The 23,400-nt window shown below is 54.0% G+C and overlaps 1 protein-coding gene across 8 annotated transcripts in view; it reads right to left on the bottom strand.

The window, feature by feature from the left end:
- SSBP3 (single stranded DNA binding protein 3) overlaps positions 1 to 23,400 on the bottom strand; it is a 164,915-nt gene that overhangs the window by 10,953 nt on the left and 130,562 nt on the right. For 2 of the 8 annotated variants that reach the window (XM_072730839.1, XM_072730843.1), the window contains 8 exons: positions 14,996 to 15,076; positions 14,031 to 14,090; positions 9,886 to 9,952; positions 9,719 to 9,795; positions 2,654 to 2,742; positions 1,902 to 1,950; positions 1,218 to 1,253; positions 617 to 671 (listed from right to left, as the gene is read on the bottom strand). In XM_072730839.1, the coding sequence (XP_072586940.1) occupies positions 617 to 671; positions 1,218 to 1,253; positions 1,902 to 1,950; positions 2,654 to 2,742; positions 9,719 to 9,795; positions 9,886 to 9,952; positions 14,031 to 14,090; positions 14,996 to 15,076 (514 nt within the window). The remainder of the gene's footprint in view (positions 1 to 616; positions 672 to 1,217; positions 1,254 to 1,901; positions 1,951 to 2,653; positions 2,743 to 9,718; positions 9,796 to 9,885; positions 9,953 to 14,030; positions 14,091 to 14,995; positions 15,077 to 23,400) is intronic. The other 6 variants (XM_072730841.1, XM_072730847.1, XM_072730840.1 and 3 more) reach the window with 5 other exon arrangements.

The raw sequence follows: 23,400 nt of genomic DNA, 5'->3' as shown, positions 1-23,400 counted from the left end.
ACAGAAATCCAACTACCCCTCACTTTTTATTTTTGGGTGGGTAAAGGTGTTTGTGGAATTCCTTCTAGACGGAAGGGTGTTCTTAGCTGCGAAAGAAGTATAAACATGATGCTGTGTGTGTATGTGTGTGTGCACATGCCCACATGCGTGCACGCATGCCCTCTTCTGATCAAAGAAAGAGGGAGAAGCCATCCCCTGCATAGATGACCGGAAGCCAAGAGCTCTGGGAACTCTTGAGGGACCATCATGTTACACAGTGCTGGTCCCAGGAGGCCAGAAATTCCAAAGCCCCCTTTCAGGCATCTAGAGAAATGCACAGCCAGGACTGGTGCTTAACCAACTGGTCCAAGCCGAGGACAGTGAGAACCCTCGCTCCAGGATCTCCCTCCCCACTGTGCAGCCCCATCCTTTAACCAGAGATGAGGAGTGGCCTGGCTGAGGCCACAGGGCAGGTTAGTGGCACCAGGGGACGCCTGCCTCCTAAATCCCTAATGCCAAGGTACCTGGTGGGGGAAACATTGCTCAAGAAGAATAGTTGGTGAGCTTAGGCCTGGCATTTGGGCCCCTCCAAGACCCCTTATGATCTCAGTGGTACCCTCTCCCCAAGCCTTCTCACCTGCGGGACTAGGCATGATGGGTGTTCCTGGGGGGCCACCACCACCAGGAGGTCCCTGGAAGGGAGATAAAACTGACATCAAATATCCATGACAATGACACAGGTGGGGAGAAGCCACTGAGCTCCAGTGACATCAAAGACAAGTGCTTGCCCAGGGCCCAGCCCGGTGTTAGCTCTGGTTAAAGCTCAAGCAGGGCGCACGTGTTTAAGCCTTGGGAGAGCTGGACTTGGTCTATAGCCCCCCAAACCATCCTCATCGTTCTCCAGACCCAGAGGCAGCTGTGGGTGTGCACACGTGCTCACATACACACCAATGCAGGGAACCAGAGGCTTGTGGTAGAAGCCAGCTGGGCCACTGGGCAGCCCCCAAGATGGGGACCCAACTCTAGGTCTTGTTGGGGGATTTCTGGGCCACTAGAAGGTACAGATACCTGAATATAGCAGGTATCTGTACAGATAAAGCAGGTTCTAGCATAATTTGAAACTTGTACCCAGAATGTGTTGTGCAAGGGAAAGAGACAGAGACCCTGGAGAAGTTCTCTCGCACATTCAGCCACATGTGGGCTGTGACACGCAATGCTCCAAACCCACACATACTTACCACGTAGGTACCAGGTGATGAGGAGGAGTATGGAATCTAAAAACAAGAAGTGGGGGAGCCACGTGTCAGAGTCACTTCCTCTCACAGAATGCCATTGGGCTTTTAAATCCACCTGGGGACACACCCCCTTTCTGCTGGGGAAGGCTGTGGGAACTCCTGGTTAGTGTCCCTGGGATGGCCAGGGGTGTGAACAAAGCCCAGTGCCCACACTGAACTGATCCCGAGAGCCTTGGCAGGGAGCTCTGATGGGGTATGGACATGGGAGATTCTCCAGGTCAAGAGGACAGGAAAGCAAGAGCTTCTCCCCAGCCCCGTGGCCTTCTGTGCGGAGCCCATTCCCAGCTTGTTCCTCTGGGTGTGAGAAGCCAGCCCTGCCAGGGAAGAGAGGATCCCCAGGTGTTTCTACGTGCAGAGTGGTCTCTGAGCAAGCCCTCGGCTCACACATCAGGGTTTCTGCAGAGCAATGGGCTGGGCTGGGGCCGAACTCCTGAAGGCCGCAGCACCTTACTCCAAGCCTCACTTACAGCAGCATTCCTCTCTGCAGGCATCAGGGGGTGGGGGTGGAGAGTCCTGCCGCAACCCTGCCTCTCACGACACCTCCAACCTGGGGACAAGACCACCCTGTACCCTAGGAGCCCCTCCCTTGCAAACACCATCACCATCCCATCCAACTGGGGTACTCACTGAGTTAGCACTGTTAGGATTTGGCCAGGGCCTGCCAGCTCCCGGGCCCCTGAGAGGGAGAGAGAGAGAGGACGACAATGAAAAAGGTCTTATCAACCCCAAGGGGGTGGTGCTGGAAGGGCCAGAACGAGAGGGCTGACATCACTAACAGGAAGTCCTCCACAGTCCTAGGGCCTTACACACCATCTGGTTCTCGGGGAGCAAAGGGCAGCTCCGTGAGTGGAGATCTACAAGCTCCTATAGATCACACGGGGAATGTGTAACGTATATAAAATCTCCTGTGTGCATTTTCCCAGGAAGGGAACCCACAGATTCTCCCAGGAATCTGTCCCTGCAAGGAGGGGTTAAGAAACACTAAAGCACTAGAGCAGCACTGTATAGGGGTTCAGTCTCAATCCTGTCACTCAGAGCTGTGTGAGTACGGGCAAGTTACTTCACCTCTCTGGGCCTCAGTTCCCTCATGTGTAAGTGGGGGGTAATAACCACCTCATAGGATTATTAGGAAGAGTGGGGGGGGGGGGGGGGGGGCGGCTAGTGCCTGCGGCAGGCTCCGAGCCACAGCCAGAGAGGATAAGCCCAATGCAGGGCATGGGAGCTCTTATCGCAGTGTCTCTGACATCACTCCACTGCAGAGGGGACTGACGTCCAGAGAGGTGCCCAGAATTATCATCATTCACCGGCCATTCGGGGAGTGACAGAGGGCGGGGCGAGCCGCAGGCTCTGTGCCACCAACGGGGTCAGATGTGCCTTACATGTTAATCCCGGGCATGGCGGGGCCGAGGGAGTTGGGTGGTGGTCTCATGCCGCTGCCATAATTCTGCAACGATAACCAAGGGTCAGTCTATGAGAAGGAGGAGGGGAACCAGAGAGAGGAGGAGGGAAGAAAGACAAACAGAATATAAGCAAGAGGATTAGTCTGTGGAAAGGATCTGATGAGGAAAAAAATAACATATTCATTAAATAAGGTGAGGGGGTGGGAACCACGTGACAGGACCACAATGACAAGCCAGCACAGAGGGAGGCTTCGGGATGGTTCTCTCGAAAGCATGGGGATGTCCAGCAAGCCCTCACATCTGTCTCGGGTCTTGGGTGGGTAAAGGAAGTGGGCTCGGAACAGAACCGACTGGGGAACACTGCCCACATCAGAAACTCTGAGGCCAGGGGCAGGGTGGGTCTGAATGTGTAAGGAGGAGGAGTCCTGAAAGGCCTGGCCAGTGGCTGTCCCCAAAGTCCAGCACATACAGATACCCCCTTCCTTGCCCCATGTCTGGGCTATCCCCTAGCCCCGGGATCAGGATGCCTGATTCCAGCATCAGCCTGTGGGGCCTGCGACACACACAGCGCTAGAGAAGCAGGAAGAAAACTCTCGGGGGCAGGGTCACCAATTCTGTCTTGGGGAAGAGTCCTACCTCAGCTCAGTACACCCCACCAAGGCACAGCATAAGGGGTCACGTGAGTGCCAGATGAGGAACCTCTAGTCACTACTACCCCTGGCTCTCCACTTCCAATGCTATTTTCTCTGCAGAAGAAATGCCTTGCTTCCCTTCTCCACTTGGGCTCCTACGTATCTTCCAAACCCAGCACGAAGAGCACCTCCTCTGTGAAGCCTTCCCTGTACATCTCTTAGGATGCTCACTCCCATAATGCCTTGCAATCCCCTGACCCCTGCCACAGCCCATGCCACACAGGGCTATGATCATGGCCATGTGTCTCTCCCACTGGGCTCTGAGTACCTTGTATGTGTGTGTTGGGGAAGGGGGAGGAACTGTGTCTTGATTTTCTCCGTACGTGTGTCACTCCACACACCAGCCATCACAGACTGGGTGCTGAATCAATGAAGGAGTAAGTAAATGAACAGAAAGTAAAATTAGTCTGGTTGTAGCGTAAGCTCTGCCTATATAGAATCCGAAAAATGTGAAGTTGGTGGAAATTTGACAGCAAAGAAATAGCTGAGCCCATAACCCATGTGACATACAGGCCCTGGGTTGTCCTTCTAACAATGCCACAAAGCTAGTATGAGTCCCATTTTAGAGAAGGGGAGACTGAGGACCTGACTGCCCGAAGTCAGTATGCCAGTGACTCCACCAGGGTCTAAACCTGGATCTGTAAGCCTCTAGGTCTGCACTCTCCCCACATATCTGCTGAAAGGCCGTCAGGAAGAGCAAAAGGCCAGGAGGCTGAAGAGCCCAAGCTGAGCAGCTCCGAGCTAACATCATGCTGGAGCAGAGTTCTTGAACTGAGGCCGGGTTCCTGAACATGAAAGCTGTGGGCCCACCTGCTCTCCCTGGTGTCCCTGACAGCGGCTTGGTGTCTAACAGGACACACGGACAGTGTGTAGACAGTAACTGGCAAACAGCAAGGCCTGGCATGGAGGAGGCAGGGGAAGGGGGCCACTGAGGGATCCCAGTGAGTTCCGGGACGAGCCGGTGCCAGGCCTGGCTTACAGACAGGGCCACGGGCTGGCAGGCAGAGCCGCAGGCTTGAGGTCAGAGCACAGGAGAGCCCGGGCGTGGGCACGGGGCACCCCAGTGCTTACTCTGGCTTAGGCCGTGCCGGGTGCTCAATCATTACAACTGCCCCATCGCAGCCCCCCACTGGGAAGACGGCCCCTCACTGGGAAGACAAAACCGCTGAGGGTCAGGAGCAGAGCGACAGCCCCCCGCGGCTGTGTGCACAGCAGAGCTATGGCCGGAGGCGCACAGCCCAGCTCTGGCTCTGCAGCTGCCACCTCTGCCCCGCTGCCCTGCCTACGCGGCGGAGACGGAGAGCGGGCCGGGAGGATCAAATGAAATGACAGCTTTGAAGTGCTCCTTCGGCTCTCGGACATGCGCTCTGGTTTGGGATGCTAGCAGAACACCAAAGCCCTTAATGCTGCCTTAAGCATCACAGAACCTCAGGTCTTAAAGGGTCCTCCCTAAGCCCCACGTGCAGCTCCTCAATCCCTCCACAAATCTCAGCCTCACTTCCGCCGCTGCAGGACAGGAAGCCTGCCACCACCCCTGGCAGCCCGCTCTCCCCCGGGGCACAGCCTGGCCAGTTCCAAAGGTTTCCCAGACAGAGAACTCTCCTGCGGGCTCCCGCCGCTCCTACTGCCTCTCTGGCCCACTGCAGGCAAGGGAAAGGCTGGCCTGGGGGCTAGTGGGGGCTAGTGGGGGCTGGTGGGGCTCGGGCCGCTGCGGCACAGACTGGGTGATGGGAGGACCAGCCAGGTGCTCACTCCTGTGATGTGCCCGCCCATGCAGTACACAGACCCCTGGGAAGGCTCTAGGGAGCCAGCTGCTGTTCCTACCTCTAGCTCACCTTCCAGAGCCTTCCCAACAGCAGCACAGCCACTTCCCAAGAGGGAGGCTGCCCACCAGGTCCTCCCTGCTAGAGGCACAGACTCTGGAGGGCCACTTCCGCCTCCCTGTTTCAAAGATGACAGGCCAGAGGTCCAGAGAAGCCTGAGATTTGCTCAAGGGTGAACAGAGTCAGGGGGTAAAAGTAGGGCTGAACTGTCAACTGTGGGGGAAAGTTCTCAGAGCAGAAACAGCAGCCCTTTCCCCAGAGGGCTTGGCTTGAAAGCATGGTTTCAGAGACTCCACAGAAATGGTCCCCTTCCTTCAGTGCCCGCCTGTCCACGTCCCTGGACTGCAAGGTGTGCCCAGCAGCCAGATGCTCCCCCTTCCGCTGCTGTCTGCACAGCTCTGCAGGGATGGGGCAGCTGGACGCCCGGACCCTCCACGCAGTTTGGGGCTGGCCGTAGCTATGGAGGCAGTCACCGTCTTCCCACACCCTCACCCTCAGCCCCTCTTGGCCACTCTGGACCCTAAGCAGAAGGGTCTGGTCTACCGGCAGGAACGATGAAGGGCCCCCTTGCTGGGGACCTCAGGTCAGGCACCAGGCCCAGCCTGCTGGACACAGCAAAGCCTTGGGCGGCTGGCAGGGCTGGGTCCTGCTCCCCCTCTCTGCAACTCCCAGGCGCAGGGGCTCTTCCTGGTGCTGTCCAGAGCCGGCCCAGCACTGTTGTCACCTTCACACATTCCAGTCTTTAGGACAGGCTGTCAGGACAGTTTCCTGGGCAGCAGGGTCCTGTCCTCCATCCCCCCTCTCATCATGCAGGGCCCCCTGGGGGCCCCTATGGGTGCCCTCCCCCCACTTTGGGGAAAGTGCTTCGTGTGGCCCCACCTTCTCTTCACCCAGCCTCCAGCTGCTCTGGCTAGGTTTCTGATCCTTCCATGGCTTGCTGGGGCCATTGCCCAGAAGCTACAGGCAGCGCCAAGAAAGAGTGGGGCTGTCCTGGATCAGCAGGGAGATGCAGATTCTTCTGGGCAGCACAGGACTGTCCCTAGGGACCATGGTTACCCCACGATGTGAACTGTGTCAAACACAGACCCTCGGGGCTGCTGGCCACCTGACACCGCCCTCCATCCCCAGCTTGAGCACCAGAGATGCTAGCAAGCAGCACCCATGGGCTCTAGGAGCCCCAGCACCTGGGAGGAGGCCTTGTAATCTGTCGATGGGAGCCCGGCCAGAAGGCCTTGCGGTTCTAGACTCATTCCAACAGGAGCCACTTTCTGAAAAACTTCGCCAGAACGTTCCCATCTGATACCAACATAATTCTTTAAAGAAGGACTATAATTAAGTGGATCTATTACCTCCCTTTGGCACTGGCCGTTTCACCAAAGCAGGGTAAAGCCTGTCTGAGGCACTCAGAGAAAAGGGCAGGGCGATGGCTGGTCTGCTGGTTCGTTTGTGACATTCAGGCTAAAATGCAACACAGGCTCAGGAAGTGCAAATGTCACTCCATCCGCCTCTGAAATCTATAAAGTAGCCCCAAGACTACACCGTAAATATTCGTTGTTGGGAAGGTTCTGGAGTGGTGACCGGCTATCAGCAATCTTATTCCCCACTTGGAACTACAGGCTGACGGTTTCCCACCTGGGTGTCTCTGTTCTCAGCCTGGCACTGTGCCTGCAGTGGTGCTTAGCAAAGGCTGCTTCAAGGGGCTAGTCTAGTCTCTTCTTCTAACAGCCCAGGCTGTGGCAGAGACAGGACTCTGTGTCTCCCGAGCCCAGGTCTAGGGAGGCAGTGGGGTGCGTGAACACCCTGCAGGCACCTCATGCTGTTTCTGCCAAACCTACCGTGGGCTCTGTGAGGTGATCACTCAGCTGCCCACTTTGCAGATGAGGGACTAGAGGCCCAAGCCGGCTGAGCTGCGGCTGGAACCATGTTTTCCAGCACTGAGTTCTGAGTTCGTCCCTCTCCTGTCTGTTGGGAGTGACCAAGAAAGCACCCCCAGGGGATAGACAAGAAAGGGCTGGAGCAGGAGGTAGGGTGTTCCTGTCCTCTCAGGCTCTGCAGTGCCCGCTCCCTGGATGACCCCCAAACCTGTCCCAAACCAGGCCAGGCCTGTCTGCCCCCAGTGGGGGGCAGGGGGCAGACATTCTGGGTTGTTCTAAGAGAGGTTTGGCTCAGAGATTTAAGACTGCACTTTACCCAGAGCAGTATGGGAGACATGGACAAAGCATTTTAGGTCTCTTTACTGATTCGATAAAGTCAAATAAAAAATAAGACATTTCTAGAGCTTCTGAGGCTCAGGGGGGAGGAGGTGCATCCACTGGCCTCATCCCGGGGCTAGCTTCTCCCTTCCCTCTTGGTCAACCCTCTTGGGACCTCCAGGAGAGTTCTGACCTCGCACCCTGCCTGGTGAAGCCAGGAGAGCCACATGGGCCCAAGAGGCCTTCTTTTGGCAAGACCTCAGCCTTTGGGACCCTCACCTCTTTAAAGCCTGCCACGAGAGTGCCAGACTGCTGGTCAGGGACATGACGAGACACCTGCTTGGCTAGGAGGAAGTCCTAAACTTACAGAATACTCTGCTCTCAATCAGCTGACATCCATTCCCAGCTTTCAGAACCCCAGTATTATTAATACAGGCTTAACTCTGTTAATGGCCTTAGCCAGAATAAAAAATTAAAAAACAAAAACACACATGACTCAAAGCAATCATCAAACCCAGGCAATCAGAGTCCTAAACACCGATTTTAAGTCCCCAAGTTGGAAGACGCAGACTACTTACTAAGAGTACCCCATGCCAACCGTCATGCCGAGAACTTGAGCCTCCCCCTTTGAGCGTTTCCTATTCTGCAGATGCCGGTCTCCTTCTCATTTTACAGATGTAGCTGTTAAGCCTCCAAGAGCCCAGAGGGGCGGGTGGGGGTCTTCCCAGTCCATCCTCTTGTGTCCCCAGATCCCCCAGGATGTGGAAGTCCAAGATCACTTGCTTGTCCACCCCAAGAGCATCTCTAATGGGCAGCTGAGGGACCTACAGACTCCTGACTCAGGAGAGGGAACACTGCTTTCAGACACTGCTGCCCCTCCCAGGAGTTCCTCAGCACAGCCACCCTGCAGAGGTCAGCTCAAAACACCCACATGGCAGGAAGGGGCCGCTCTGGTGGCTTAAAAGGAACTCGTGAAAACACAAGCTTTGGGGAATTTGAGGAAAGAAAACAAACAAACAAGAAAACCAGAGCATCAATTGGTATGGGCTTGCTTCCTTTTAGGATTATGGGGCCAAGAGGAGACAAGGACCTCCCTAAAATCTTTCAGCACCACAGATGTTGCAGCCACCACCGAGAAGAAAGCAGTGGGCTGGGTGTGCTGTAAATACAACTCCAGATGGAGCGGAGGACTCTGGGTGTGGGCAGACACCTCTCCTTACAAAAGCAGGGCACGTGTCTGCAGGCCTGTGCATGGGAGCACTCCCCCTCCCCCAGGGAACCAGAAACCTGAGGAAGGGCCCAGAGAATGCAAACATCTGTACACTGAGTCAGGGGGATGGACCCCAAAGACAAGCAGGCTTCCAGGCAGGGCAGAAAAAGGAAGGAACACCCTACAGCAAAACCCTCCTGATCTCACTAAACGAAACTCCCTATTTAGACTCCAGGTTCTTTTAGATAGTCAGATCAGCAAACTCTATGCCACAGCTACTACAGGAAACAGAGCCACTCTCAAACACTCAGAAGAGTGGGATCCAACCATGAGAAGGTTCAGGAACAGGAATGGCCTGTCAGACCCCCTGTTGGATGGTCCTGTGGGAACCTGTACCTGTGGGGCGTGGGGCTAGGTCACAAGGAGTAGACAGGGCACTTGACATCATTTCTTCCAGAGATTTCTGAGGTGTCCCTTTTGACAATGGAACCTCTCTGGTCAGAAGAAATCTTAGCTTGGAGCGTGGTGCATGAAACCAGCAGAAGCCCTGGGTTCAAGTGGGTATTGGGGGCCCTGGCTGGCCTGGCCTCCTCTCAGGTGGGGTGGCATTGCTGAGAACCACAGATATAGAGACACTTCCTCTTCCTCTCACATCAAACAGGTGGGGAACCAAGGCCTATTAGGGCCCACCTGCCCCTCGAGGTCAAATGATTCACCCAAGGACAGACAAATGGTGAGTCCGTTGCGGGCTGAACTAGGGCCCCTCCTTTATCTTGCCTTTGGGTCACTAGGACCCCGAGCCAGTTCAGGACCCAGGACAGGAGGGCTTTGGGATTCCTGGAGGATCCATACCACTGCTCAGGTACCAGACCCTCCACCTTCCAAATTCCTCAAATCCTGCCCATGGGAGGATCTACCAACCTGGCTGTCTCCCCCTACCTCCCAGAGGGCCCCTCAACTTGGCCTGCTGCTTGCCACAGGGGGCTGGCTCCTGGCCGTGTGCAGAGAGGGCAGCTGGGGACCCCTGCGAGGTGAGTGACATGGAAAGGCCGACAGACCATGGAAGGAGGAGAGTAGGCGGGTGCACACAGATGGCCAGGGAGATGAACAGACAGACAGGTGGTTACCTGTGGGCCAGGCCCCATGGGCCCCATGCCTCGAGGAGGGTTCATTCTCTGCATCGATCCTCCCATGTTGGGGTGCCCTGCACAAGAAAGTAGGTGAACTGTGAGGTGGCGGGTGCGGACGGGACAGACTCCCTGTGAGCTGTGGGAGGCCCCGCCTGGCCCTTTACCTTGTTGTCGGGTGGGATCCATAGAATTGGGCAGCAATGGCTGGGTCCCAGGAACTCCTCCCGGAGGCTGAAAGAGACGTGAGATCTGTGCTGAGTGGCTGGGGACAAAGGAGACATGCCCACCTGCCCTGGCCCTTTCACTACCCATCTGGGGGCACTCGAGAACTTGACCTCCCGGCTGGGGCTGGGGGTGAGGTCCCCAGGAGTGGCCGGCACTGCAGCTGTTATCAGCAGAGGGTGCAGCATGCGTTGGGACAGGAACCGTCACACATCCTGCTGCCTCCATGCGTCTGTGCTCCTGCCAGAGCTCAGCCTCACCTTGGCCGCGCTGCCTGCCATACACCCCTCAGCGGCAGCCTGTTCCCCATGCTCACCTCCCAAACCCCAGCCACTGCAATTCAAGCCGAACCCTATTTTACCTTCACCCCATGGAGATGTAACTCACTCTATCCCTTCCCCAAAATGTGGGGTCCAGGAGACCCGCTAGCTAAAAATCCTATCACTACACAGGGTCTTCTTACAGGGGAGCTAGGGAGGAGGTGGCCTTTGAGATTTGGATGGGGAAACTGAGGTCCCGAGCCCCAACAGCCCCCAGTCACCTACTGGCAGAGCCAGGAGAAGCACTCAGGATTCCCACCCAGTCTTCGTCCTCCATATAAAATGCCTCCTTCTGACCCAAGAGGTGAAAAGGAGGCCTCCCAGAGAGTGGGGAACAGGATGCCCAATGAGAACCTATTCCCTAAAGCCTAGAGCAAGTGGCAGATGCTGGTGTGATTGCTATTAAGAAGGTGAGGACAGGGTGCCACGGGTCTCCTGAGTGACGCTTGGCACACTCACTGTGAAAACCTATTAAAAGTGATTTACTTGTGACTGAAGTTATTTCAGTGGCAACCGGGAAGAAAAGAAAAACACAGCAGCAGGGCTGGAAGGAAAGTATGCTTCTAGAACCCTATGCCTCAGGATGAAACTGAGGCCCTTGCCTTTGTGAAAACTGACCACCTTTTCCCATCTGCATTTGCCAGTGCTTCTCAGAAGCTGGGCACCTGGGACAGGGACAGCCCTCCACCCCATCCCCAGCCCTGACTGCTGCTGGGGGGACGCCCAGCAGGTAACTCTAAACCAGCTGTGGAATGAGGTGATGGGAAGCAAAGAAACTAGTTCTCAGTGTTGTCCCAAGCTTCAGAATGGGGTATATGTTCGTGTGTGCTTGTGGGAGGACCTGCTGAAAGTTTCCAGACTGGGGGTACTCAGTCTGTCCCTCTACCCCTGGGTCTTAGCTCTTCTGACCTCTTGCTTTCTCCCAGCCCTGCTTCCTCTCCCCAAGTTCCCAAGGTCTGAGTCACCGGAGTGGTTTGTTTCTGGCCACTTGGGGATCTGGGTTATTTCTAGACCCTGGTTACAGAATCCTGAGAGGACAAAGGCAGGCCTGCCTCTGAGGCCATCTGGTTTAGGGGAGATCCCAGCATGGGGGAAAGTAGACCGGGAACCCTCCAGGTCACAGAATACCCCCAACCCAACCCTGATGGAGCAGCCGTGGAGGTTGGGCAATCACTCCCTCTTCAGGTACTCCAGTGAGGACAGTTCTCGAAGGAAGCTCCTCCTTGGGCCCCACCTAACCCTGCTGGGTCAGGAGCAGAGCAGGGCTGCCTGCAGCTTCAGAGGGAGCCTGGGCATTGCTTCCTTCCCTCCCTCACTGGAGGGACCCCGATCAGGGAGGGGACAGGACAATCTCGGCCCCCTCTACAAGCGAAGACAGATGTGCCAGAACAGAGATAAAGGCTCTCATACAGAGAAAGTCGAAGCCTTCAAATGGAAGAAAGCAAAATAATGGCTTATATAGGGGACTGCAAGCACATATTGTGTGCTCTCTTGGAGCCTGCTCGGGAAGGTGACGCTCCGGGGCTGCCCCACAGGCTCCTGGAAATAGGCCAGTGCCTCTGCTATAGCACTGGGGGGCGGCAGCAGGAAGCGTCTGCCCAGGGAAGGGACAAATCCCAACCACATCTGCACGGTCACTCAGCTGCCTGCCCCAGTCCCCCAGTCAGCCACGGGGCCGGCGGGGGCTCCTCTGGGACATGTACAGCCTGGCTGACCCCCAGTGTTCATCACCCCCTCACCTATAATCGCTTGAAAAACAGCAATGCTTTTTCTATATACAATCCCAAAACTATCACTAGGGAGGCAGGTGGGAAGATGGCCTTGTAAGGCTTAGGGAACAGGTTAATGATCCTTAGTTTCTTGTCCCCCAAAGTGCCTTTCTCATTACCCTAATACAGGGGGGCCCCATGAACCTGAGCAAGTCCTGCTGCCTCTGCTTCCTCCACCTGCCACAGGGGAGGACTGAGCTCACTGGAGTGGCACAATGCCTCCTCTTCAACCTGCAGCCCCAACTGAGGCACTCGCCACGAACCCCCCAGGTGCAAAACCTAGGAAGGGCACACCCCTCCTGGAGGGCAAACATTTCTTGAGTCTGGAGAAAACCGGAAAATCGGTATAGATTTCCAATAGGGCAAGGGCGAAGGGGGCGGGGGGAGGTTGGGACAACTGGTTTGTAACTCGAGGTGCAAATGATGGATTTATTCTCCATTTGCTCTCTTGGGCACTTGTTCATGCTTAACTGATAAATAGGAACATACATGTTTCCTCTTGTGTCCTTTAATTGCTGGAGGAAAGGCCACAATGATGATACGGAAGCATCTGCTCTCTCCACGGGGCAGAGGCCAGTTCAGGCCATGGAGAGCCCCTGGACATGCTGCGGGAGAAGGTGCTGCTGGCGCCTGTGCACGTGATGGCAGGGGAGGCCCCCCGCTGGTGACGGAGGCAGCATGTGGACTACACCGAAAGCTAACCGAAGTGGGTGAGGTGCAGAGGAAATCAGCCCTGGGCTGAGAGCTGCAGACCAGCTTGATCTGGCTTACTGCAGGACTTCCCAGAATCCTGTTTCCTCATCTGTGACATACTCAAGGGTCCCCCTCCTTGTTAAAAAGTTGGGTCTCTAACCCTTGTCTGAACCTCTCCTTCATGTCACAGAAAGGGGAAACAAAAGACTTTTTGGAGAGCAAAAAAAAGTCATCGGAACCCTGATCAACAATTCAACTCTAAAACTGGAAGTCCCTTTCTACGATGGTCTCTCCTTGGGCCCTGGAGCTCGGCACTTGGGGGCCTTTCTTACAGAGCCTGGAGAACAGAAACAATAAAGCCACTCGAGTTGGTCACTGAACTCCCAAGTTCCAAGGGCAAAGGGGCTGGACGCGCTGGTGATGCCGTCAAATTTTTGGAAGGGCTTTTGCAGGGTCACTCTAAGAATTATGTATAAAAAACACTTTGGCACGAAAAGCAATCTCCCCAACATTTAAGTTTCTTTTCAATCTTTCATCACCAAAGATACTTTATCGTTACCTCTCCAGCTTCCTCCCACTGCTCCCCGGACCACATAAGCTGAACTATGGAGGGTGGCATGGGGGCCGATTTCTCCAGACCACCTAGAATTGCCAACCCTAATGGGCCAGCACAAGGCACACAACCCCAGGCTGAGAAGCCCTCCCCGTAAGCAGACCACTTTTCTAATTATACAAACAAATCCTTTCTTGTTTGGAGTTGGGTCTGGGAAACAGGCAGACATTGCTTAAAAACTCACAAATGTCCTGCTCTGCTGCATCCAGCCTCCTGATCTAAGCATTCCTACGGGCCATTTCTCCCCTTAATAGCAGGATTATATTTACCAGCCTTGGCAATTCTCAAAAGCTTCCAGGAAAAAATGCACGTTGTCAATTAACTTCATTAAGGAGGAAGACCCTTTTCCAAGAAGGGGCTGGAAGGGAGGGGCAGGGGCATTACCACCTTCTCTAGAATAGCCGAAACCCTGCATTCCCATCCTGGCTGCTTCTGCTGCTGCCCTCTGAACTCCAGAACCAGCAGCCCAAAGCCCACCAATGAGAGGCAGGTGAAATGCTGTGAGAGGGGCTGTACTGGGACACAGAGTGGACACAGGGCCCGCCCCGGGGACCCACCTGTAAGCTACTTCCTGCATTCCAACCTGCCCCTCCACCTCCCAGTTCTTTCCCCAAATTCTGCTTTGAGTCAAAGTCCAACTGGGGCCAAGGGTGGCTGGGTAAGGGGAGAGAGAACATGAAAAGGTACAGTACCTGGTTTCCCATTCTGATCGGGGGCCTGGGGCCGCCTGCGTATCGCGGTGACATAAAAGGCTGCAATTATAGGGAATTAGTTCAATGACAGCCTGCACTTCTGCACAGCGAAAACACGAAAGCACTCCACTCCACAAAGTCCAGTTTTGTTAAAACTGGTGATCTTTTAAACTCTCTTTCTCTCGGTGGCCTCTTCCCTCTGGGCAAAACTTCCTTTGGGCAGAGGGAACAATAGATGCACAGGGCACAGCCTGACTCGGCACTTGCCCATGGAGATCTATTCTGGGTGGCAGGAGAGCACGGCTGGGACTTGGCACGGGACGCGGAAGAGCAGTTAGAGCAGTGCAGGGCAAAGGAAGAAACCTCTGCTCCCGGGAGGGGCAAATAAAGACTCACAAAGGGAGTTGTACACAAAATGTTCAGGGTGTGCGGATAAAGCTGGACACGCGCGCACACGCACACACAGAAACCACTGACAAAGGTGGGTGGGGAGGGGAGCAAGGATTTCAGGGGGGCAAACATAATGAGAACAGAAAGGGGCCAGCGGGCTCCCTAACTTATGCAGGGCAATGGGCAAGAAAGCTTTCTCAGCAGCGAGAGTGCACACAGAAAAGGCTAGGGATGCAGCTTCGGTTACGGACAAATGGTTAACCAAACTCAAAAAACCAAACCAAAAGTGAGAGAGGAAAAAACAAAAACGCAAAGGCCGCTGACAAGGTCACAGAAATAGATTTGCTTTTCTTTTGGTTTCATATCTAAGCGGGGTGTGATGTCCCAGGAATGAAGACTATTTTCAGGGGGGGGGGGGAGTATTTATTTATTATTATTATTATTATATTTCGTTTGTCAATAAAGACTCGAAAACCATGGCTAGAGCACATTTTGATTTTTGTTTTTCCTCTGCTGGCTCTGTCCTCCTCGTGCCCCGCGCCCCCCGGCGGGCAGGCGAGCCACAGTGCTTTTACCTGACTGTGGGGTCCCATCATGCTGCTGGGATTGTGAGGTGGAGGCTGTGCGTGCGGCGAGGGCTGTGACCCCGGAGGACCCTGTGAGGCCAGACAGTAGAGGCAGGTTATAGATCACAGCACATGGAGAAGCGCAGAAGCTTAAAAGAACAAAAATTAAACCAAAACGAAGGGCAGGCGGCGGGCGTGCGGGCGGGCGGCGGGCTCTGATTGGTGGGGAGGTGTGCGCGGCTGCTTGGGTCGCAGGCTCAACAGTGTAGGCGGCGAGCAGGAGGGAGAGAAGCCGATGAACACACTCACGGGGCGCTTTACAGGGATGGAGAATGAAACCCAGCTCCTTTGTCAAAGCACACAGGAGCAGGGGCCCGGGCACCATCTACCGTTGGAGCAGAGTTTGCCATGTTAAATACGCTGGTTGTGACGGGCTCAGAGAGCACAGTGAGGCACAGCAAGTGCACCTGCTCTGCAAAGCGTGCAAGGGCCACTTCTGAGCGCAGAAGAACCCATCGAGGCCCTGCCCTCTGGGAGCTCCCAGTCTAGGGCGGGCTGGGGCGGGGGATAGAGATAGGATGCGGGCTCCCAGGCCAGTCTACTGAGGGCAGGGGGCCTAATGGGTGCAGAAGAATAGACAGGAAGAGTCAGGCTGTGCCAGAGATCAAACAAACAAGGAAACAAAAGGACGGACCATTACCGAGCACCCACTCGGAAAACTTTGCTAATTCACCTTCACTTGAAAATGGCCCCATGAAGTGGGGTTTCTCATTCTTTTTTACCAGTTAGGAAACTGGGTCTCCAGGTATGAAGGCATCTGGCCATAGCCACACAACTGGTAGATGGCAGAGCCAGGATGAGACACCTGATGGATGCAAGGTTCACACAGGCTCCTGCAGCCCAGAGCTCAAGCAGGCAGGTGCAGAGGAGCTAGGGGGATGGGGCTGGTGGACCCGGACTGCTGGGTGGGTGGAAATGTGGAAGGGCTGGGCCTTCCACTCCAGTTGGCAGTGAGCCACCTGTGGTTCCAAGCTGACTCCAGAAACCGTGGGCTATGCTGACCTTGACTACCCCCACCCTAAAAAGATGGGCAGGAAAATTCACTTAAACCATGTGGTTGGTCAAACTGGGATGCAACCCATTAGTGGGTGGAGGAATCAATTTAGTGGGCTGCAACCATCGTTTTCTATAAACCTGGGACAGAATAAAAGAAAAGAAACTAACAGCTCCATGTGCTTTAAGGCAGGTATTTCTCACTAACTTTTTTCACATTTATACATACGTGTGTGTATGTATACTGGTTCACAAAATCAAACATATTTCCTACTGTGGGTCAATCATAAAGGACAAAAAGCCCATCTTGGAAGCTCCTTCCTGCCTACTTGGGATGCTCAGAGCTGGACCTTGGTGCTGTTGCTGAAGAAAGTGCCCTAATTCACTCTTCTCTGCCCTCGAGCATGTCATTACTTGTGGAAGTCACGTTTGAGAAAAATTCAAAACCTGCACGGGGGGGGGGGGGGTGTTGGGGGGGTGTTGCATTAAAGAGGAGAGATGGAGAGAGAATCTTTGAGATGCAGGAAGGATTTTGTCAGCCTTCTCCCTCAAAGCCAGGCTGCCCAGCCTCCTGCCTGCTCAGCAAACTGCGGGGAGCTGGGACAGGGCAGAGGGGCAGGGCAGAGGGGCGGGTCCCAGCCAGTGGGCCTGGAGACCCAGAGAAGAGGTGTGCAGGTGCCGTATGGGAAGCCAGGGGAGCCACTGAGGACAGGCCTGGAGTTTCTTGGCCAAGTGAGGGGCTGCTCACTTCCGGAGAGCTCTGCAGAGCAGATGTTCCCCTACCTGCCACGCTACTAATTTCAACAAGTGTGTGTCTTTCTAGCGGCTGCCAGCAACGGCATGGTTTGTTACCATGAGCAATTTTCTTAATTAACAGACATTAATTAGCCATTTAGCAATTTTGCAAGCATTTGTTTAGCGGCTTTCCTAAACATGAATACCACTGTGATAATGGCACTGATTAGAGGGTCCCCTAATTAACAGTACAGGGAAGGAAAATTGAAATCACATAAATTAAAAAGGGAGGGGAAGCTAATGAAGGCGGGACATATTTGCACCTGCAAGTCTTTTGTACCATGAAACTTGGGTGCAATGTAAACAAAATAAGATAATTCAAAGCCAACCCCCAAAAAAAGAAAAATAAAAAGAACGGAAGAAGAGGGTTTGAGGGTGAGGTCCAGTTGCCAAGAGGGGGCAAAAGGCCTTCTGTCGGTTCCCAGCTCTTGGCAAGAAAGGAGCACCTCCTCCCTCCAACCCTCGTGGCCCTCCCTGGTAAGACCCAGTGCTTCCTTAGGGAGAGCAGTGTGTCTCTGGGCAGGTCCCCCACATCTGTGGCCCCATTAGCCAGGGGAGCAAGTAGTGGCCGAGTCAATAACTGATTGTAAAAAACAGAGAAAGCACCCAAGAGTGTCTGGCCCCCACAGGGGGCCTCAGTCATTGGCAGTCCCTACTAAGGGCCAATGCTTGAAACTGGGTCTGGAGGGCCATCCCAAGTTGTCTCTCAGCCCTGGATTCTGGCTGCTTGTGCCCCCCCCCCCCCACATCCAGAGGGCAGGCTGGTATGTGCGCCTCACCTCTCTACCTCCCTCAGAAGCTCCCTGGCTGGACTCTCAGTGAGTGGATGCCGCACAAGCTCACCTCCAAGTAGCTCCTCAAGGCAAACGGCCAATGAATATTAAGGGCTGGGAGCATGCGGCTGGTCAGTGAGGCTCCGGCCAGCTCAGCAACTTCTCTGGCCAGGAGGCTATTAAGTCTAGGGAGGAAGTGGCATTCTCAGAAGTCTCCCCCAGTAACTTGGAGCCAGGGTTTGAAACAAGAGAACCCTAGCCTAGGCTAGCAGTTATCCAGAGAGAAAACCCCACCAAGATCTCAAGACAGGTGAAGCTCAGCACTCGTCTCCCACCCCAGGGTCGGTGCTGACCAGACTGCTTGTGTATTTCCCAGCATGGCCCCAAGGACTACTGGGAGCTCTATGAGCTGGAAGCTTTTCTTCCATGAAGTCAGAAGCCTATCAGTTCCCAATGGCTACCCACATCTAGCCAAAGTTCCATCCTCCATCTTCCACATCTCTGTTACCTCCACTCAGCCTGGAGCTGTCTGCCACTCTGTGTCTGGACTCTGTCCCCGAGATGGTATGCGACAGCACATGGAGGGACCCTAAACACTTGGTACATTCTCAGGAGAGAGAATAGGGCACCACACTGGAAATATTTGCTTCTGTTAAGAAGACAGACATTTTCCCATTTCCACAAGGAGGTACAGAATTTGCTGCCCTGTGGTTTAGTGGGGCCAATAAAACATCTCTCTCATACCAAGAAGCATCCTCAGAGATCAACAGGTAGGTGTAGAGAAAACAGACTTTGTGGTCTTTTCAACTCATTACCCACTTGGTCAAAAGGCTACATAGGAGGCAGACCAGAAAGGATCTTGTTTGAGGATTTTGACCTTTGTGGTTATGTTGGTCTCTTCTCTTCCCCAAACTGATCAGACCTGGCAGGCAGGGGGAGAAGTTCAGGGTAGAAGGTGGGAGAAGGAAGGAGTCAACACTGATGATATGAGAAGTTTTCCCACACAGGACGGCTCCTCCATGGGGCCTTCCCAGCTTCTACTTGCTGAAAACTTTTGAAGAACCCAAATTAGGTGTCTGAAAGCCTGTTTGGCCAAAAAGAACCTCGAAGTCCAGCTCCACCTAGACTGTGGAGGTGTTCTGTCTCGGGAACTGCCTAACCCCCTCCCAGCACGCCACAGAGCAGGTAGTCATCAGCAGGCATCTGCGATGCAGAGTACTGTGCTAGGTGAGTTGGGGGTCCCACCGGAAGCTTGGGAAGAACTCCACCTGCCTGCAGACTGTCGGGTGACCCTGACAGATCATCACTTCTTCCAATGTCCTTCATTCACAGGAGAGAAAAGAGATGCTGAGGGCAGAGGCGTAACCTGCCCAAGACCACAGAGAACTCGCTGGTGGCTGAGCCACATCTAACCCCAGCCCAGGGATCTCTTGAGGATAATCATGTTCCTGTCCATTGTAGGTAAGGAAACAAGGTTTGGAAAAAACGGGGTTCAAATCCGGACTCTGCCACCACCAGGCCTTCTCTTCTACAGTCGGTTAAATGGGAATAATAATGAAGCCACATGTCCCACACAGTGGGAGTGGCCTTCACCTGCGTTAGCTCGTGTAACCCTGAACTCCTCTCTGGAAAGGCTGTCGCTCCATGTCACACCTCAGAGGAGTAAAGCCACTGAGAAACTATCAAGTGGTGGAACCAGCCTCAAAGTCTGATTCTAGAGTTCCAGGTGGCCTGAGCTGACCCACTACTCTCACAAGCCCACCAGCGGAGCCTCCGTGCCACACATGGCACATAAGGAACAGAGAGGAATAAGTCCAAGAGGCTGAAGGACGTGTGGGTGCAACTCGTCACTCAGCCACACACATACATATTCTAGATGCTGGCCTTGGGTGCCTGGCTAGCCCCATATCCTGGGGATGGGTCACAGAGGTGCATCAGACCCATCTGGCCCTGGAAACTCGCAGGCTGGGGGGGAGAAGGATGAGGACACAGTGACAAACAAGCTCAAGTGTCGGTTTAAAATGCCATGGGGTCCAACAGACGGTAAACATGTAAACTGAGGCCCAGAGTTATCCACAGAATGTTGGCCACCAGGGAGCTTGGATGAGAACTGAGGTCCCTGGACTGGTCACAAGTCTTTCCCTGCAGTGCACTGCCCCCCCTCTGGGGTGACAGCAGGGGGATGTGCACCCAGGGGAGACCCCAATCAGGGAACCCTGCAACCGAGTCTGGGAAAAAGCAGCAGCAAATGTGCCCACTTCCTGCCTGGGCCTTCATTTTGCCCCAGACCCTGCTAATGGACTTGCCACTCTGTCTCAGGCAGTCCCAAGGTCTCTGACCGGAGATAGAGAACTCCCGCACTTCCTTTTTATTCTTTCTCCTCCAATTCCAGCATTGGGTAGTGTTACATCTAGCCGCCTCTGAGAGCCACTTATGCAGGGCCCAGGGAGATTCTGCTATGGGTGTGATCGAAGCAAACACTGGGCTGTTTCATTAAAACCCTAGATATGGAAAGTTCAGTGAAAGAGCCTTTGCCATCACAGGCATGGTGGGGAACAGAACACTTCCACGGCATGAGAGACCCAAGGTCTCTGCAGAAAGGTACTTCAGAGCATCAGCAGGGGCCACTTAGGCCTCTAGGTCACAGGTGGGCTGAGTCCCTGTACTTCACCTGAAGCCATCCTTGAGAGGTAGATGGGCTTATGAAGCATGATAAGGAAAGCTTCCAGCTCCACAGCCCTGGCATCTGATCCCAGCTCCTTCAGGATACAACGTGAATCCAGTTTCCTCATCAGGAGAAAGGGACATAGCAGTGGGGTGGTGCTGCAGCCGGCGCTAGGAGCCAGGGAGGTTCCCAGGCTTCCGCGGTCACGCACCTCATGCTCTGGTGGCCACTCGCTGCCTGTGTACAGGGAAAGCTGGAGCTGGGCCTGCTCTGCCCGGAACACTCTTCTCAGCCTGCTGAGAGCCCACACCCCCTCTCCTTCCTGAAGCCTGCTCTGCCCCAAGTGCACTCCGAAACATGTGGCATCTTCCCCACACATTGTGTCTCATCTGTAGAAGCCACACAGGCTGCTCAAGAGCATGGGCACTGCTTTCTACCCCATGTAGACATCCCGGTCAGGGCCCGAACAGGGCAGCAAGGCTTGGCCGACAGGCAGACCCCATGGCCATGGTCAGCCAGCCCCGAGGTGGACATATCTAACACCTTTGAGTTTAAGGAACCAGGAAGAAAAATTAGTACCAACAGGGTGACCAAGCTGGTCCTCTGAACTAAAGATTCTTACAGATAAGAGAGTCCTTTAAAATTAAAAGTAAAAAACAAAACAAAACAAAAAAACCCACGGTGATTTTTTTTTAAGCTGAAAAGTAATAAAAGCTATGTGCCAAGTTTAGTATTTCCAAAACTCCCCGATCCTTCCCTCAGCACCATTGCACGCTCCCCAAAGCTGCCTTTTCCCAGACCCTCAGGAAAATAGAGCTGAGACTTAACTCCAGGCTTTCTGGGTGCGGAGGTGAGCAAATGAGGACGAGCTGTGGCCAGTGCCAAGCGTTGGGCCCCAGAGCCCAGGGGCCTCGGGCTGGAGTCCTGCCTTATATCCCTAATCCTTGGGCTGCTCATCTATAAAGAGGGAGAATTCAGGTGACATGTTCCTCACAGGGAAACCATGAGAGTACTCTGTGAGCTGCTAGGTGCTCACCTCTGGCCAAATTTGTCTTGTATCTTCACAGAAGGCCTTAGGGGAAGGCCTTTGAAGTTTTAGGTGGCTCAGAGACCAAACACTCCACCCATCCCTATCTCTCCTCACTCATGGGGCCACTGGCCCCTGGCCTGGCAAGGCTGGGGTGGGGAGGTTATCGACCGGCAGTGGAGACAGATGACTTGCATTATTAGGGGCCTGTGTAATCTGCCTGTTGGGCGTGTCACTTTAATTGAGTGAATATAAAATTACATTAATTATACACATGGTAAAAGGCATGTGGCAGACAATCCAATTTGCTCCTTGGACACAAATGCTGATGGAAAATGCTGTAAGCCCATTCTGGGGAGAGGGCCAAGGTGTGCCCTAGTGCTACAGACACCCCAAGTCTGTGAACACAGTCTGCTTTGTCCCTAGAGCACGAACCTGATCACCTGGCTGGGTGAGGGAGGGGGGAGCTGTAACCACCCTCCCCTTTAACCTGTACCTCATCAGAGGAAGTTATTCCTTTATTTTGACCCTATGGGAACAAAGTTGGCAATGGCTTGCATAGTTGCTTTCCTATCCTGTCTCTAACTGTCCCCTCCGTGGAAGGGGACACACATGCTTCTGCGTGTGTGTGTGTGTGAGGTACGGGCCAGAAGTGGAACTGAAGTTACCAACTCAAGGGCAGAGGGAGCCTGGGCCATCTGTGTGCCCACCCAATGGCATGAGCCCCAGAGAGCTCCAAGTCAGGGGCTGTTGGCTACCTGGGAAATGAGTCCATAAGAATCATGACCCCCTGGGGGCACCAGACAAGGAGAAGTGAAGTGGTGGTGGCCCATCTTCCTGGGATGGTGGGGAAGCCATCAGTTAGAGGGAGCAGGACAGTACACAACGTCTCCCTCTTAGGGTCACCTCTGCAGACTATCAGCAATCTACACAGCCACCATGGTCCACTCTGTGCAAAGATCAGCAGAAGACTCATTGATTTCTGTCTGAGCAAAGGCCCCAGATGACCTCCCCTTCTCCCTGCACCTCTCTGAGGAGCCAGGACAGTGCTGGGCAGACGACAAGGGCGAGAGGTCCGCATACATGTGAATCTGGCGCCAAGACACTCACAGAAGGTGCTCAGCAAATGTTCTCAAGAGACATGAGGCACGCTTGCCCCATAGAGACGGAGATGCAGAATCAGCAGGCAATGGTTTTTCAAAACAAAGGGAGGAAGTGTGGCAAATGAAAGTAGTGGCAGTGTCCAAGACCTAATGCAGAGTTCTGGCACATACCGCCCCCGGCCTCTTTCCCCAACCCTATGTGTAGACAGGAAGACTGAGCCCCATCTCTCTGGTCCCGGGGCCAGGTTCAGTGCCCTGCACCACACTACATACCCAGGATGGAGGCTGGGGTCAGCTGCAGTGCGAGGACCCCAAAAGCACAGCCACCACGCTGAGCAAGGGTAGGAGAGGCAAACTATGGCTCAGGGCCAAAGATGGCCTGCTGCCTGTTTGTGTAAATAAAGTTTTATCGGCATACAGCCATGCTCATTTGTGTACTGTCCAGAGCTGTTGTTATGCTTCAGTGGCAGAGATGTGACAGAGACCAGATGGCCCACAGAGCCTAAAATATTTACTATCTGGTCCTTCGCAGAAAATGCCTGCTGACCCTTGGGAGAGGTAATGGCTTTCAAGGTTGAAGAGGGGGGAAAAACTGGGGTCTTTTAAAATTGTCGAGGTAAAATAAAACAGTGTTATATCTACTTTCTGATTTTTTACCTTAAATCCCTCCAATAAGACAAATGAAACAAAGATTAACCCTACTGACAATGAGAAAACTGCAGTCCAATGACATTACAGTATTATTTATCAGAGCCAAGATTTTTCCCACTGAACAGAAATGAGCTCTGGACCAGGGGTCAGCAAACCTGAGCTCTATTTCTCCTACCAAGATGCCATGTGGCCACTCTTGTAGCACTGGTTTTTGTAACCACTGGTCTTGAACAAAATGACCTTTCATCATTATAACAAAATAGATAGCATTCCCATCCCCTGGCTGGTCCCAGAGTATCTCCTTGCTGATCATCTCCCCAGTCTCATTCTCACCACAGTACTGGGGA

This window comes from Vulpes vulpes, chromosome 12 (assembly GCF_048418805.1).
Source record: "Vulpes vulpes isolate BD-2025 chromosome 12, VulVul3, whole genome shotgun sequence".
Classification (NCBI taxonomy): Eukaryota; Metazoa; Chordata; class Mammalia; order Carnivora; family Canidae; genus Vulpes; species Vulpes vulpes.
The sequence above is the reverse complement of the archived record's forward strand: the minus strand, read 5'-3'. Positions and strand labels throughout refer to the sequence as shown.